The sequence below is a fragment of the Cydia amplana genome, chromosome 19 (assembly GCF_948474715.1).
Source record: "Cydia amplana chromosome 19, ilCydAmpl1.1, whole genome shotgun sequence".
Classification (NCBI taxonomy): domain Eukaryota; kingdom Metazoa; phylum Arthropoda; class Insecta; order Lepidoptera; family Tortricidae; genus Cydia; species Cydia amplana.
This window is the reverse complement of record NC_086087.1, coordinates 2,338,412-2,354,412: the sequence shown is the minus strand read 5'-3', so window position 1 is coordinate 2,354,412 and position 16,001 is coordinate 2,338,412. Positions and strand designations below refer to the sequence as shown.

The following is a 16,001-nucleotide window of genomic DNA, read 5'->3' as shown; positions in this document are numbered from 1 at the left end:
TTGATTAACTGCTCATACTAATATTGATACCCGAGCAAGCGAAAGATTCCGAAATTGGAATTTTGAGCGTTGTGAGGGTTTCAAACCACGAGGGTTAAACAAAATTTGCCCAAGAGTGAAAGACAAATGTTCACCACACCAACCCGAAGAAAATATTAACTGTTAGATATCAAATCAAATCTAAATGAAGGTTATTAAATATTTCTCATACAAAATCATCATTTAACACGTTCACTGTCCGTGCCCCGTATACGGGCCGTAAGGTTAACAAAGTCAACCACCAGACAAAACCGAAACCACCAGCACCAAAGCACCAGTACCAGCAGACAAAAGACAACTCAAAATTTTGCATTTGATTACTTTGCCTCACATGTGAATAAAATGCAACTTTGTTATCAGTTTTTGAAGAATCAAGAGAGCCTTTACCAGTTGTGGTGAAAAGTACTCAAAAATATCGGAACACTGGTCATCTTCCCGATGTATCTGATAGTTGTTAGTAGCTACTACTAGTGGTAACTACTCACTGGGAATAACATAAATAAACATATGCTTGTATTTTGCATGTCATGCTTCATTTTTGAGGCTGCAATATGTGACAAAAATAAACACCTGTCCACGCATAGAACAATTATCGAAGTCCTCAAGCTTTGGTAGTTCACAAATTCGACGTTTATTAGTGCTACAGATGAAATTAGAGATATTCATGGACTTACCTTTTCCACGCCGTGTCAAACAAAAGCTGTCACTCAGACGCCACATCATTGAAGTGTCAAAACTGAAGTTGAACTTTATGCAGGTAGGCCGATGTTGCTCTGTGTTCTGTGACCGATTAATCGGTCTTTGGCGTTGAACCTACGGTGCGGATATATCGATTGGCGTCCAAAAGGTTAAACAAATTCGGAATGCGTGGACACATACTCACAACCTGGCAAGCATTCGATTACTCTACACATTCCTAATATGCCTCGTATGTATCCTATGCACTCCCTGCATCGCGGCCTTTACCTCTTCGAAATACGACGCCGAATTATGAATAGTCGTCCCACCAAGCACTACCCTGACTCCAGGGTACGCTTGGTTGATCTGGTGAACGCACAGGGACTCCTCGTAAGTGGCGCCCCCTACGATGAAGACTATGATGTCCTGGGGCCGACGACCGTAGGCCTCGTCGCCGCCGAGGGTCGGGTAGAGGTTTTCGCGGAGTTTCCCCTTGATCAGGTCTTCGAGGGTGTCTTTGAGGAGGGGTGTGTGCTGGGTGTAGATGTTTTCGACGCCGCTGAGGCCCTGGTGACGAAAAAAGTATAAGTAATATTAATATGTAAAAAAAAAGTAAAATGTTGATGATATACTTAAAAAAGGTAAGTATGTTAATTAAAATACTAGAATTTTCCACTCAGCTACTCGAAGGTTACCTGGAAGAGATCCCTTATAGGGATAAGTCCCCTTTGTACTATCATTACTGTTATTATTTTTGTAAACCTGTGTTGTTTTACAATAAAGTGATTACTACTACTACTAAGTATCATTGGATATTCCGATAAATTATAATGTCGCTTTTCTGACGATGAGATGGCGTTTTCCAAGCGGTTCCCACATCACGCTTGCAAAGTAATGTAGTATTGACCGAGCGTTAGCTAAGATTTCCATTTCAGCTTTCGTGTGTCCGTATGTTCTCTACAGGTTGCATTGCTCAACCGATTCTCGTGAAATTTTGTGAGCAGGCTCAGAAATCAGATATATTTTTTTTACCATTTTTTTTTAATGTTCTAAATCAGCGGTCGGCGGCCAGTGAACCTGTCTCTTGCGGCCCGCGAGCCTCCCTGGCTATTTTTGTATGTAATATTGACAAACGACAATGTCTGATAAAGTCGTAAATATTAACAAAGTACGGCCCTTATGTGGCCCTCGGCTGCTAAAAGGTTGCCGACCGCTGTTCTAAATGGTGGAAGTTAGGATAAAGGATTTAAGTGCCAGTAGGGTCTATGGCACTTAAGACCATTGCGAGTTCGCTGTGAAAATGACTCAACAAAGTAGGCATCTTTTTTTCAAATTTTTTAAGTTTATCGCGAGTTCATAGAGCCACTAGTTCCTTAAGAGCCAACAGGAGTGGTCATTTCTCCATACAAACGTACTCGACTGTTTCCTCCGTGGGTTTTGAAGCTAGAGCAATGATTTTTTCAACACAGATTAATATTGTCAATATCTGTGTCGGACCGTTTTGCTTTTTTTGATATTTTTGTTTTTTAAGGCGCTAGAGCCCTTCAAAAATGGCCAAAATGGCCTAATTGACTATGCCGCAATGAGAGGCGTGCTCTTCAAAACTGACATCAATTAGTCAAAAAAGCAAAACGGTCCGACACAGATAATGTCATAATCATTTAGATTTCCAAATTTGGTTACGATTGGTTAAGTTTTGGAGGAAGAAACAGTCGTGTACGAAACCTCGATTTTTGATATTTTTACGCAGGATTTTTCGCCTTGTCCATAAGGACAAGGAAGGAGGAGGAAGGAGGAGGAGGTTTGGGTAGTGCGATAACGCACTAGTTTTAGGAGCCGCTTCCGTTAGCGAGACGGGTATATTTACCTAAAATATTTAAATCTTAGCTCCTGTTGGCTCTTAACAAGCTTTCTAGAATCATACATATCTCACCTTGAACAGCCTCTTAGTGATTTTGACAGCATCCTGCAACCCGAACAGGTCGCTCTGGCGCGCATGCGCGCCCCCGTGCTCCAGCACCAGCAGCGCGTTCCTAACGAGCGGCTCCGGGCAGCCCCGCGCCTTCAGGGCTTCCGCGAGGGCCCCGAGCGCGTTGGACGCGTGCTTCTCATAGCGTAGGGCGTATAGAGCTACTAGTTTAGCTGCGTCGTGGTGCCGGACCGAGTCGTTGGCTAGTAGGGCCTTTAGGCGCTGGGGGAAAAGGGTAGGTAATCATTACAATACTGTGTGGGATCAGTAGGCCTAGGCTAGGCCTACTGATATCATGTGCTAGGCCGCCTAGCACATGATTGGCGCGACAGTATCTCGCTGCGAGATAGGCTACCCGTCTTTTTCTATGTTAATTAAAGAGGGACGTGTATCAATCACGTGCTAGCCCGGCAGAAGTGTTATATACAGGGTGTCCAGTAATTAATGGATAACCTTCTAACCACCGACAGGGCACCTTAGGCTGGTCCAGAAAATGCACTTATAGGTCTAGTAAAAGTTTCGTGGTTTTCGAGATAATCGCACTTTTCTACATTTGAAGTATGGTGCTAGCTATTAAAAAAGACAGAAAAGTTCGATTATCTCGAAACTGCACCCTGTATATAACCAAGGACGATAAGATGAATAATAACGACTCCCGTTTTCACCCTTTGGGTACGGAACCCTAACGTCATAGCAAAGTTTGGGAACGTTATAGCAACTTATTGCATAGATATTATTTCCTCATTAGATAACGATTCGATTTATTGAAATACTTACTGGATATTGGGGATAACATTAGTCAACTGAAATGTCATTTTAGTATATATTGGATATAATAATAGAACTCTGTTTATGTTTTCCCCCGACCGACCGTCACTCAAAGCTATGCAAACTTATTAATCAATCAGTACCTGTAGATGTTTGGCGTGGTCGCTCTGGCAGGCCAGCTCCTGCTCCAGCTCGGACACGGCCAGCAGGGACCGCTTGGCCACCATCGACGACAGCTAGCCACCACCGGCACGTGCTCCACTGTGCCCCACATTGTGTCGTCACCTGTAGATGTTTGGCGTGGTCGCTCTGGCAGGCCAGCTCCTGCTCCAGCTCGGACACGGCCAGCAGGGACCGCTTGGCCACCATCGACGACAGCTAGCCACCACCGGCACGTGCTCCACTGTGCCCCACATTGTGTCGTCACCTGTAGATGTTTGGCGTGGTCGCTCTGGCAGGCCAGCTCCTGCTCCAGCTCGGACACGGCCAGCAGGGACCGCTTGGCCACCATCGACGACAGCTAGCCACCACCGGCACGTGCTCCACTGTGCCCCACATTGTGTCGTCACCTGTAGATGTTTGGCGTGGTCGCTCTGGCAGGCCAGCTCCTGCTCCAGCTCGGACACGGCCAGCAGGGACCGCTTGGCCACCATCGACGACAGCTAGCCACCACCGGCACGTGCTCCACTGTGCCCCACATTGTGTCGTCACCTGTAGATGTTTGGCGTGGTCGCTCTGGCAGGCCAGCTCCTGCTCCAGCTCGGACACGGCCAGCAGGGACCGCTTGGCCACCATCGACGACAGCTAGCCACCACCGGCACGTGCTCCACTGTGCCCCACATTGTGTCGTCACCTGTAGATGTTTGGCGTGGTCGCTCTGGCAGGCCAGCTCCTGCTCCAGCTCGGACACGGCCAGCAGGGACCGCTTGGCCACCATCGACGACAGCTAGCCACCACCGGCACGTGCTCCACTGTGCCCCACATTGTGTCGTCACCTGTAGATGTTTGGCGTGGTCGCTCTGGCAGGCCAGCTCCTGCTCCAGCTCGGACACGGCCAGCAGGGACCGCTTGGCCACCATCGACGACAGCTAGCCACCACCGGCACGTGCTCCACTGTGCCCCACATTGTGTCGTCACCTGTAGATGTTTGGCGTGGTCGCTCTGGCAGGCCAGCTCCTGCTCCAGCTCGGACACGGCCAGCAGGGACCGCTTGGCCACCATCGACGACAGCTAGCCACCACCGGCACGTGCTCCACTGTGCCCCACATTGTGTCGTCACCTGTAGATGTTTGGCGTGGTCGCTCTGGCAGGCCAGCTCCTGCTCCAGCTCGGACACGGCCAGCAGGGACCGCTTGGCCACCATCGACGACAGCTCGCCCACCACCGTCACGTGCTTCGTCACTGTGCCTGACATTTTCTGTAACAGGAAAGTTCTGTTACCTAGTCCTTTCTGTCTAGTTAGTCTAGTATAATTATCACTTTTTAGGGTTCCGTAGCCAAATGGAAAAGAACGGAACCCTTATGGATTCGTCATGTCTGTCTGTCTGTCCGTCCGTCCGTATGTCACAGCCACTTTTTTCCGAAACTATAAGACCTATACTGTTGAAACTTGCTAAGTCTAAGTAGATGTATTCTGTGAACCGCATTAAGATTTTCACACAAAAATAGAAAAAAAAAACAATTTTTTTGGGGGGTTCCTCATACTTAGACACCTGAAACTCAATTTTTTTTTTCATCAAACATATACGTGTGGGGTATATATGGATAGGTCTTCAAAAATGATATTGAAGTTTCTAGTATCATTTTTTTCTAAACTGAATAGTTTGCGCGAGAGACACTTCCAAAGTGGTAAAATGTGTGTCCCCCCCCCCCCCCTGTAACTTCTAAAATAAGAGAATGATAAAACTAAAAAAATATATGATATACATTACCATGCAAACTTCCACCGAAAATTGGTTTGAACGAGATCTAGTAAGTAATTTTTTTTTAATACGTCATAAATCCCCTAAATACCCTCGCCCTTCATGGGCGAGTCCGACTCGCACTTGGCCGCTTTTACTTTTTTGCTGGTCTTAGTATATATTAAGTAGTGTGTCCATTTTTTTTTGAAGTTTTTTGGCTATGACGCAGCCGGTAGACACAATGATAGTCGTAGAAAAAACTTGATACCCAACCCACATTCAATATCGACAATTACGCATCTACCCTCGCACCCTATCTAATCTATCTATCTATCTAAGACCCGTTATATGCAATAAGATTATGTCTTACTAGCGACCCGCCCCTGCTTCGCACGGGTTAACAAATTATACACCTAAACCTTCCTCAAGAATCACTCTATTTATAGGTGAAAACCCATTGATATAGAATAAAGAACTGGATACCCAATCAGCCGCCAAAAATGGCCCCACAAAAGTAACGTCAAAACAGATCACGCATTACTTTTTCGCTTAGTCTTGTTTGAAACGCTCAAATGTGAAGTTGTCAACAATTACGAAATGTGCCGTTAAAATATGTAAAAATAACAATGATAAAACAAGGAAAAAGGATGGAATGTATTTCTTTCGGTTAGTTCTTTGGATAGCATTACATAATTTATGTAATCTGGTGGTAATTTTATGGTTTTGAATAAATTAATTTGTTAGTACCAAAGAAGGGATGTCAAGGAACAAAAATCTAATGAGTCGATGTGAGGTCAATATTTTTTTATATTTTTATATGGAATTCGTAAGGAATAATATTATGTTTAAATTCAAGATTTCCAAGAAAACCTATGCGACGTGCAAAGTGGACTGCTATTTAATTATAGCAAGAGATAGGGGTGATGCAGTTTTAAACAAGGCAAAACGGCACTTGTGTGTTCGGCCCATTTCCCTGTTTCCGACATATACACCACCAATAAGGGCTTATATCGACTAACTATAAATGCTAAACCTGTCTGAACACAGTGACAACCACAGGATTTTTTTTTATAAAGTATAGGTAGACTTTATAAAAAAAATCCAATCAGTACCTAAATGTCCCCGTGCACCCGTGCTATGAGTAAATAGAAAGATAGCTCCCGATTAAATTAAATTTGTTTTATTTATTACTTCAATTGGTTTTCCTGTACAGTAATACATATTAAAGTGTACCAAAGTGACTCCATTCGTTCATTATTCTCGTTTGACGTTGTTTGACGTAAATACGTTACGTTTAGTGCCATCGGACTAAATTTTTTAACAGTGTTGGTACTTATGCTTGCAAATTTGACACTTAATGCTTACGACATTAAGCTCTTTTCTGTACGAAACATTTATCTTGACTCAAAATTGACGTAAGCGTTTTTATCATCAATGCAAATGGTGCGAAACGTCATTGGGATCCACATTTGTTGACGTTTTTGTTCTGCTTTGTGTGTCTATTTCTTTTATATTAAGTCAGTGTGAAAACCGCATGAAAATCCGTTCAGCAGTTTTTAAGTTTATCGCGGACAAACATACACATAGAGCGGCGGGGGACTTTGTTTTATAAGGTGTAGTGATAGTTATGTTACTTATGTTTAATATAATATGACGTTTTAACTAATAATTATTTAAGTTGTATGTTAATTTATTGTTTTTGTGTTTTGTTATGTCCCCTGTCTGAAATACAAGCATTTTAATTTAATTTAATTTGACCTGCCAGACATCCTTCCCAATGTAACCCGTTACCTGACGACCGGTCTGGCCTAGTGGGTAGTGACCCTGCCTGTGAAGCCGCGGTCCTGGGTTCGAATCCCAGTAAGGGCATTTACTTGTGTGATGAGCACAGATATTTGTTCCTGAGTCATGGTTGTTTTCTATGTATTTAAGTATTTGTATATTATATATATCGTTGCTGAGTACCCACAACACAAGCTTTCTTGAGCTTACCGTGGGGCTTAGTCAATTTGTGTAATAATGTCCTATAATATTTATTTATTTATTTATTTATTTTACCTTGAAGAGCGGGTAGGCCTCCACGAAGCTCTTCATGTCCGCGATGCTCTCGACCCTCTCGTGACTCTTGGCTTTCTTCTGGAACTCTTCCATCAGAGACTTCATCGTTTGCCCGATCTCACCGAAGTTGGAGTACAGGTTCTGAAAATATGTAAAAACCAGGGATGTTGCGGATGCCGATTTTTTGACATCCGCGGATGCGGATGCGGATGCGGATTTTTAAAGGCTCACATCCGTGGATGCGGATGCGGATGCGGATGTCAAGATAGGTACATAAAAAACCTCAACTATTACATTTTAGTAATTTTTATTTCAAAAAACCGGCCAAATGCGAGTCGGACTCGCGTTCCAAGGGTTCCGTACATTAAGTCCCACTTACGCTTGACTGCTCATTTCTAATAGGGTTTTTTGGCTAATGACTAAATTACCTAGCAGTCTAGCACTTACGCCGATGCTAAGACGTTCCTGTACCGACCTGTTCACATGCGGATGTTGAAAATAATGCGGAAGTTCCGCGGTTGCGGATGCGGATATTCGCAACATCCCTGGTAAAAACTGTACATTACATTTTAAGTAAGAAGGCTTGTCAAGCGCATGTTTTAAAAACGTACGGCGCCATATAAAACCTTGCGCTGACTACAGATTGGACAACTTTACGCGTATTATTGTTTTTAGGGTTCCGTACCCAAAGGGTAAAAACGGGACCCTATTACTAAGATTCCGCTGTCCGTCCGTCCGTCCGTCTGTCACCAGGCTGTATCTCACGAACCGCGATAGCTAGACAGTTGAAATTTTCACAGATGATGTATTTCTGTTGCCGCTATAACAACAAATACTAAAAACAGAATAAAATAAAGATTTCAGTGGGGCTCCCATACAACAAACGTGATTTTTGACCGAAGTTAAGCAACGTCGGGCGGGGTCAGTACTTGGATGGGTGACCGTTTTTTTGTTTGTTTTTTTTTTGCTTGTTTTGCTCTATTTTTTGTTGATGGTGCGGAACCCTCCGTGCGCGAGTCCAACTCGCACTTGGCCGGTTTTTTTCTTGTAAGTAACACATAGAAGTACATAGAAGTAGATAGTTGTAGTACATAGAAGGAAAGTTACTTACCTTGGCATAGATGGTTGGGACACTTATGACGTGGCGTGGAACTCCTGCTCCGCAGACAGCACTGGGCGACTTGCGCGCGTCGGGCAGTGTGCGAACCGTGCCTGTGACGTCACTTGTCGTAGAACTCGTGTCTGGAGTTGTCACGTACCTTGGCTTACGACTCGTCCGGGTTGTGACGTACCTTGGCGTAGAACTCATCCTGCTCGGCCGACAGCACCACCTCCCTGAAGTCCTTGTGCACGTCGGACAGGTGCGCGAGGCTCACGCGGTGGTTGTGACGTACCTTGGCATACGACTCGTCCGGGTTGTGACGTACCTTGGCATACGACTCGTCAGAGTTGTGACGTACCTTGGCATACGACTCGTCCGGGTTGTGACGTACCTTGGCGTAGAACTCGTCCTGCTTGGCCGACAGCACCACCTCCCTGAAGTCCTTGTGTACGTCGGGCAGGTGCGCGAGGCTCACGCGGTGGTTGTGACGTACCTTGGCATACGACTCGTCCGGGTTGTGACGTACCTTGGCGTAGAACTCGTCCTGCTCGGCCGACAGCACCACCTCCCTGAAGTCCTTGTGTACGTCGGGCAGGTGCGCGAGGCTCACGCGGTGGTTGTGACGTGCCTTGGCATACGAGTTGTCCGGGTTGTGACGTACCTTGGCATACGACTCGTCAGAGTTGTGACGTACCTTGGCATACGACTCGTCCGGGTTGTGACGTACCTTGGCATACGACTCGTCAGAGTTGTGACGTACCTTGGCATACGACTCGTCCGGGTTGTGACGTACCTTGGCATAGAACTCGTCCTGCTCGGCGGACAGCACCACCTCCCTGACGTCCTTGTGCACGTCGGGCAGGTGCGCGAGGCTCACGCGGTAGTTGTGACCTACCTTGGCGTTGTGACGTACCTTGCTATACGACTCGTCCGGGTTGTGACGTACCTTGGCGTAGAACTCGTCCTGCTCGGCCGACAGCACCACCTCCCTGAAGTCCTTGTGCACGTCGGGCAGGTGCGCGAGGCTCACGCGGTGGTTGTGACGTACCTTGGCTTACGACTCGTCCGGGTTGTGACGTACCTTGGCGTAGAACTCGTCCTGCTCGGCGGACAGCACCACCTCCCTGAAGTCCTTGTGCACGTCGGGCAGGTGCGCGAGGCTCACGCGGTGGTTGTGACGTACCTTGGCATACGACTCGTCCGGGTTGTGACGTACCTTGGCGTAGAACTCGTCCTGCTCGGCCGACAGCACCACCTCCCTGAAGTCCTTGTGCACGTCGGGCAGGTGCGCGAGGCTCACGCGGTGGTTGTGACGTACCTTGGCTTACGACTCGTCCGGGTTGTGACGTACCTTGGCGTAGAACTCGTCCTGCTCGGCGGACAGCACCACCTCCCTGAAGTCCTTGTGCACGTCGGGCAGGTGCGCGAGGCTCACGCGGTGGTTGTGACGTACCTTGGCATACGACTCGTCCGGGTTGTGACGTACCTTGGCGTAGAACTCGTCCTGCTCGGCGGACAGCACCACCTCCCTGACGTCCTTGTGCACGTCGGGCAGGTGCGCGAGGCTCACGCGGTGGTTGTGACCTACCTTGGCGTTGTGACGTACCTTGCTATACGACTCGTCCGGGTTGTGACGTACCTTGGCGTAGAACTCGTCCTGCTCGGCCGACAGCACCACCTCCCTGAAGTCCTTGTGCACGTCGGGCAGGTGCGCGAGGCTCACGCGGTGGTTGTGACGTACCTTGGCTTACGACTCGTCCGGGTTGTGACGTACCTTGGCGTAGAACTCGTCCTGCTCGGCGGACAGCACCACCTCCCTGAAGTCCTTGTGCACGTCGGGCAGGTGCGCGAGGCTCACGCGGTGGTTGTGACGTACCTTGGCATACGACTCGTCCGGGTTGTGACGTACCTTGGCGTAGAACTCGTCCTGCTCGGCGGACAGCACCACCTCCCTGAAGTCCTTGTGCACGTCGGGCAGGTGCGCGAGGCTCACGCGGTGGTTGTGACGTACCTTGGCATACGACTCGTCCGGGTTGTGACGTACCTTGGCGTAGAACTCGTCCTGCTCGGCGGACAGCACCACCTCCCTGAAGTCCTTGTGCACGTCGGGCAGGTGTGCGAGGCTCACGCGGTGGTTGTGACGTACCTTGGCATACGACTCGTCCGGGTTGTGACGTACCTTGGCGTAGAACTCGTCCTGCTCGGCGGACAGCACCACCTCCCTGAAGTCCTTGTGCACGTCGGGCAGGTGCGCGAGGCTCACGCGGTGGTTGTGCAGCGTCAGCAGCTCGTGCACCATCGCTTGGTACGTCCACTGCGAACAATGTTAGAATGAACCACCTTTTTACTGTCAGTACGTTCACCTATACAATTAAGATTGCAATTATCTACACTATTCAATATACTCTATGGTTTTCCTGTCTAGCGTGGCAGCGTCGATTCCCGGCCAACTCCGAAGGTTATCCGTCCAATTTGTTTTTATTCCCTCTGTCCCTTTTCCCTTCGACTTTTTCCTTTATTATCCTTAACAATATTATATTTGTCATGTCTGTATATATGTCCAAAGTAAGCGGTTTTTAGGGTTCCGTAGCCAAATGGCAAAAAACGGAACCCTTATAGATTCGTCATGTCTGTCTGTCTGTCCGTCTGTCTGTCCGTCCGTATGTCACAGCCACTTTTCTCCGAAACTATAAGAACTATACTGTTGAAACTTGGTAAGTAGATGTATTCTGTGAACCGCATTAAGATTTTTACACAAAAATAGAAAAAAAACAATAAATTTTTGGGGTTCCCCATACTTCGAACTGAAACTCAAAAATTTTTTTTCATCAAACCCATACGTGTGGGGTATCTATGGATAGGTCTTCAAAAATGATATTGAGGTTGTAATATCATTTTTTTCTCAACTTTCAACTTTGAACGAGATCTAGTAAGTAGTTTTTTTATTTATACGTCTTAAATCGCCTAAATACGGAACCCTTCATGGGCGAGTCCGACTCGCACTTGGCCGCTTTTTTTTCATTGTTGTTAGTACTAATTCATGTTTCTTTTTCATTCTTTTTAGTACTTCTTGATTGGTAACTTTAACTCCCAGTGCCTATGAGAGACCAGTTCATCTTAACGCATTAAGTGCCGAAAACCCGACTATCGGGTATTTTACGATTTCGTTCCCAGGCCGGACGACCCGATAGTCGGGATCGTGGTACTACACTTTTATATGAAGATTTTTTGTGGCCTGGCGCGGGGGGTCCCGTTGTTTCCCATAAAGTTTTAAGTCATAATGTATTGTTTATCATATTATCATTAGTCATAAAACTGAAACCATTAGGTATAACATTTCAGGACTTTCGTTAGGTTATTCAATAGATAGGTTAGGTTAGGTTTGTTTTATGGCAATCCTGAAAAGTGACGCGTTTCTGAACCAAATGAATTATGACTAACGAAAATGCGGGCAAACAATACATTATGGCTTAAAACTATTTGGGAAACAATAGACCCCTGGCGCGGATGTCTCGTTTGGCTGGGTGGCAAATTGGCAATGAATGTGTTACCATCTGCATCTGCGTGTGTGTGCATTGTACAGCAATAACGCATATTGTAAGTCCATTGACATATTTAATTGCCTACATGATGACATTAAAGATTTGCCTATTAGTTTATTTAAGCGTAAACTTAAGAACTGGCTCATTCAAGAATGTTTTTACTCTGTTGAAGAATATTTTGATTACTTTAGACATCAAACTTGACATTTTATGATATAATTTAATTGTAATTTTGACATTTTAGTAATACGCTAGATATAAGTGCAATAGATTGTTAGATTTAAGTACTCTAAGTACGTACCGTTGCATGCATCTTTTTATATTTAGGTAGTTTCTAGAATAGTTTTGCATGCCAGCTTCTGGTGGAATGTGTGTGACCACGACATATTTTTATAACATCTTTTTGTACCACATTTTAAAGCGAAATAAAGATATTTGCATTTGCATCTTACCTGGCTCAGCAGCGGTGTGACCGGATCGTCCCTCCTGTCAATAATGAGCAGGTGCGGCGTGGGCAGGTCGCCGTTGACAGGCACGTTGTAGTCCACTAGCGCGGCCTCGCGGCGCAGCAGGTCGCGCACGCGCTCCGCCAGGCGCGCGCAGGGCTCCGATCCCGCCTCGTAGCGGAGCGCGCAGCGGCGCTTCAGGGACAGCAGGACCGAGAGGAGGCCTTGAGCGCAGCGCTGGAGGTGCGTCTGGTTCCAGGACCGACCTGGGACAATGGATTTATTTATTTATTTAAACTTTATTGCACAAAATATATACAACAATGTACAAATGGCGGACTTAATGCCGAATGGCATTCTCTACCAGTCAACCATAGGGCCAAACAGAGATACCTTCAATTGGTGCAGAGAGAGAAAATATATTGAGTGGGTTAAAAAAAGCAAACAATACTTATAAATTACATAAATAAATAAAATATATATAAACTACCACATATTTATACAATACATACTATAAATATAATAATGATGGATATTATTCGAACTCTTGCTTTAGCAAATGCTTACGTAACATCCGCTTGAAAGAAAACTTACTAGTAGCTTGTCTAATATTTTTGGATTTATGTTTAAGATAGGTTTTTATTAGAATAGAATAGAATAGAATACTTTATTGCATATCACATTACAAACATGGATGGAATGGAACATAAAGGTATACATGTGACACCCTGCAAGACACAGCAATATAAGAGGGCTACAAGTAGGTGATTTGATTACAATTTGTACACATTTCATTAGAGTCATATTATACATACATTCACATATGATATTAGCTTTATTAAATAAAGAAAACAGGCCAAGTGCGAGTTGGACTCGCGTTCCAAGGGTTCCATACATTAAGTCCGAATCTCGCTGTATTTTTTCAAAATTTTAGACCTAGTAGTTTCGGAGATAAAGGAGGGGGGGGAATGGTCGGACAGGCAGACGCACAAGTGATCCTATAAGGCTTCCTTTTTTTTCTTTTACGTAACCTTAACAAGGACTTTATGGTATGTAAGTTTTACCCGACAGGGTTAAGTTAAGACAAATTATCTCACAAATTCCTCAAAACCACTTTCAGGGCATTTTCATACATCACATTTTTCTACATATGATAAATAGATATGTATAGAAAGTCTGTTTTTAAATCTTTTTTATTAGAAAGCGTCTACTTCTTTTACAAAAGTTGCAAGCCCACTTTAGGCTTCAACTAACACATGAACTTACCATGCAAGCACCCGACGATATTGAAGGAGAACAGATGGCGGTCAACAGCGAGGTAGTCGGCGAACACTTCATGCACCTCTCGCACTGCCTCCTGCTCGTCACACTCGGCCAATGTCTTGATGTCCGCTTTTGAGATCACATTGCTGAAATCTGGAAACAAATTTGACATGTTGATATTGACATGTTGGAGAAGGTTCAACGTAGTTTCACCAAAAAACCGAAAAAACTCAAAAACATGTCCTATGAAGAAAGACTACACTTCCTAAAGCTCACAACCTTGAAGGAGCGTAGAGAGCGTGGAGATCTGATCGAGACATATAAAATACTAACCCAACACTATGATCTCAAAGACTTCCATAAGATGCTAGAACGCAATAATAACAACCGTCTGAGAGGTCATCAGTATAAGCTGGTGTCTCGCAGGTCCTACAATAATCCTCATAGACACTTCTTTAGCAACAGAGTGGTCAAAGCTTGGAACAAACTCCCAGAACACGTAGTATCGGCCCAAAGTGTCAATGAGTTCAAGAACAAATTAGATAAGCACAACGCAAATTCTACTCAGCACGGAAAACTCTGTTGATGACTCTGGATACAGGCATTACCAGTTATTTCAACTGCCTGCCTGCTTTATAAATAATAAAATAATAATAATAATAAATTTAATTTTAATTTATTTATTGTCTTATAAATCATATAATGTACAATATGATCTGAAACTTAGGTATGTCCAGAGCAATTTTTAAACTATAACATAAATAAAAAAACATATACAGTGTAAACTCTATATAGCAGCACTCAAGGGACCGGACACTTTTTGACGTTATAGAGAGTTTTCGTTACATAGAGAGAAATTATATGAAAGTAAAGCAACTATAGCCTTGCTATATAGCCAACAATTGTCGACGTTATAGGGAGTGAATCGTTATATTGAGTGACATTATAAGGAGTTTACACTGTACATGCAAACAGACAGAGAGACTGAAATCCTATATCATTGTGTTATTTATAACTGGAGACTGTTCTAGCTGTTGTATTAACTTTATTTGATCTGTTTGTTTATTTCCCTTTGTAAATAAACATTCCTTTTTTTCCTTTGTATTGACAGTACTAGATTTCATTTAATATCATCTATATTCAGAAATATAAAAATTCCAAAAATGTACATCCCAATTCATGCAGTGTACACAGCAAAATACCAAAAGAATTGTTATATCACTTACATATAAAATAAACACCGTACTTCGGGTACCGCAGCTCTCTAGAAAGCAGTGCTATGTTTTCAGATGTAGGCCGCAGGAAGGCAATACACTTCATGTGCTTGAGGTTGTCCCACTTGGAGTGGCTGTCGATCCTCTCGAACAGGTACACCTCCTTCTGAAGGATCTCCGACTGGCTAAACACCATGCTCACTATACTTGTCTGCATAAAAAAAAATAACATGTCAATTGCAGCATCTGACTGCTTTTGTTTGAACCAAATGCAAGTGCTATCTCACAAGCAATCTTTTGCTAGCGATGAAGGGTTGATGTGACTAATTATAGCAAGTATGCTTATAAATTAACTCATAGCCACAGGAAAAGCGTTAACTAAGAATACAGCACTTCAAAAAAGAGAGTACATACATATTAAGTTTTTAAATGGTTGGCAGTGTGCATTTGACCACCTGAATTTGCACGTGTCCATAGATAATCATGGTAAAACACTGAATTAAGATAAAATGGTAAGATTTTAAAAATATTTTTGCAAATATCTACGAAATTAGTAAATTTCCAATAAGATTTGTATTGATACAGTTGGTTACCTCAGAGGTAAATTTTTTGTCAAATAATTACTTCCTTAGATTTGTTATTAATTGCAAAGCACTTTTTATAATGTGAATTAAACATGAAAATAAAATTATAAGCAAATATTTACAGTTTCTTTATCCATGAGAATAACTTTCATTCCTGGCCCACTTTCCTCTGTCATCTTCGTTATATACATCTTGACTGCTTGTATAACGTTCATTTTGATAGTATTTCTTGTATTGAGTGATGCAGAAAATATGTTTTCCTTTATTTTGAATTAAATCACAAACGAATGAGATTGAGAAATAATGTTTTGGTGACACCCCCAGCTGTCAATTTGATAATTGCGTTTAGTATCTTCACTGTTTCTGTCAGTATGGTCAGTGCAAACACGTTTAGTTACTAAACTAAATTGTTAATAATTTTATTTATTGTTTAATAA

At 44.1% G+C, this 16,001-nt stretch overlaps 1 protein-coding gene across 1 annotated transcript; it reads right to left on the bottom strand.

Moving 5' to 3' along the window:
• Positions 1-945: 945 nt before the first annotated feature.
• Positions 946-15,885, bottom strand: LOC134657284 (vacuolar protein sorting-associated protein 45). Its single transcript, XM_063512867.1, has 9 exons — positions 15,687-15,885; positions 14,993-15,191; positions 13,770-13,919; positions 12,510-12,769; positions 10,695-10,829; positions 7,414-7,554; positions 4,734-4,871; positions 2,651-2,908; positions 946-1,284 (listed from the first exon to the last, which is right to left on the bottom strand). The coding sequence occupies exons 1-9, from the start codon at positions 15,777-15,779 to the stop codon at positions 946-948; spliced, it is 1,713 nt and encodes a 570-aa protein (XP_063368937.1). The 5' UTR covers positions 15,780-15,885.
• Positions 15,886-16,001: the final 116 nt, after the last annotated feature.

Excerpts from the sequence above, each read along its gene's own strand:
- LOC134657284 (XM_063512867.1), bottom strand. The coding sequence starts at position 15,779 with ATGAACGTTATACAAGCAGTCAAGATGTATATAACGAAGATGACAGAG. Across the intron at positions 4,872-7,413 it reads AGGCCTACCCGCTCTTCAAG|AAAATGTCAGGCACAGTGAC; the intron begins GTAAAATAAATA and ends TTCCTGTTACAG. Across the intron at positions 1,285-2,650 it reads TCACTAAGAGGCTGTTCAAG|GGCCTCAGCGGCGTCGAAAA; the intron begins GTGAGATATGTA and ends TTTCGTCACCAG.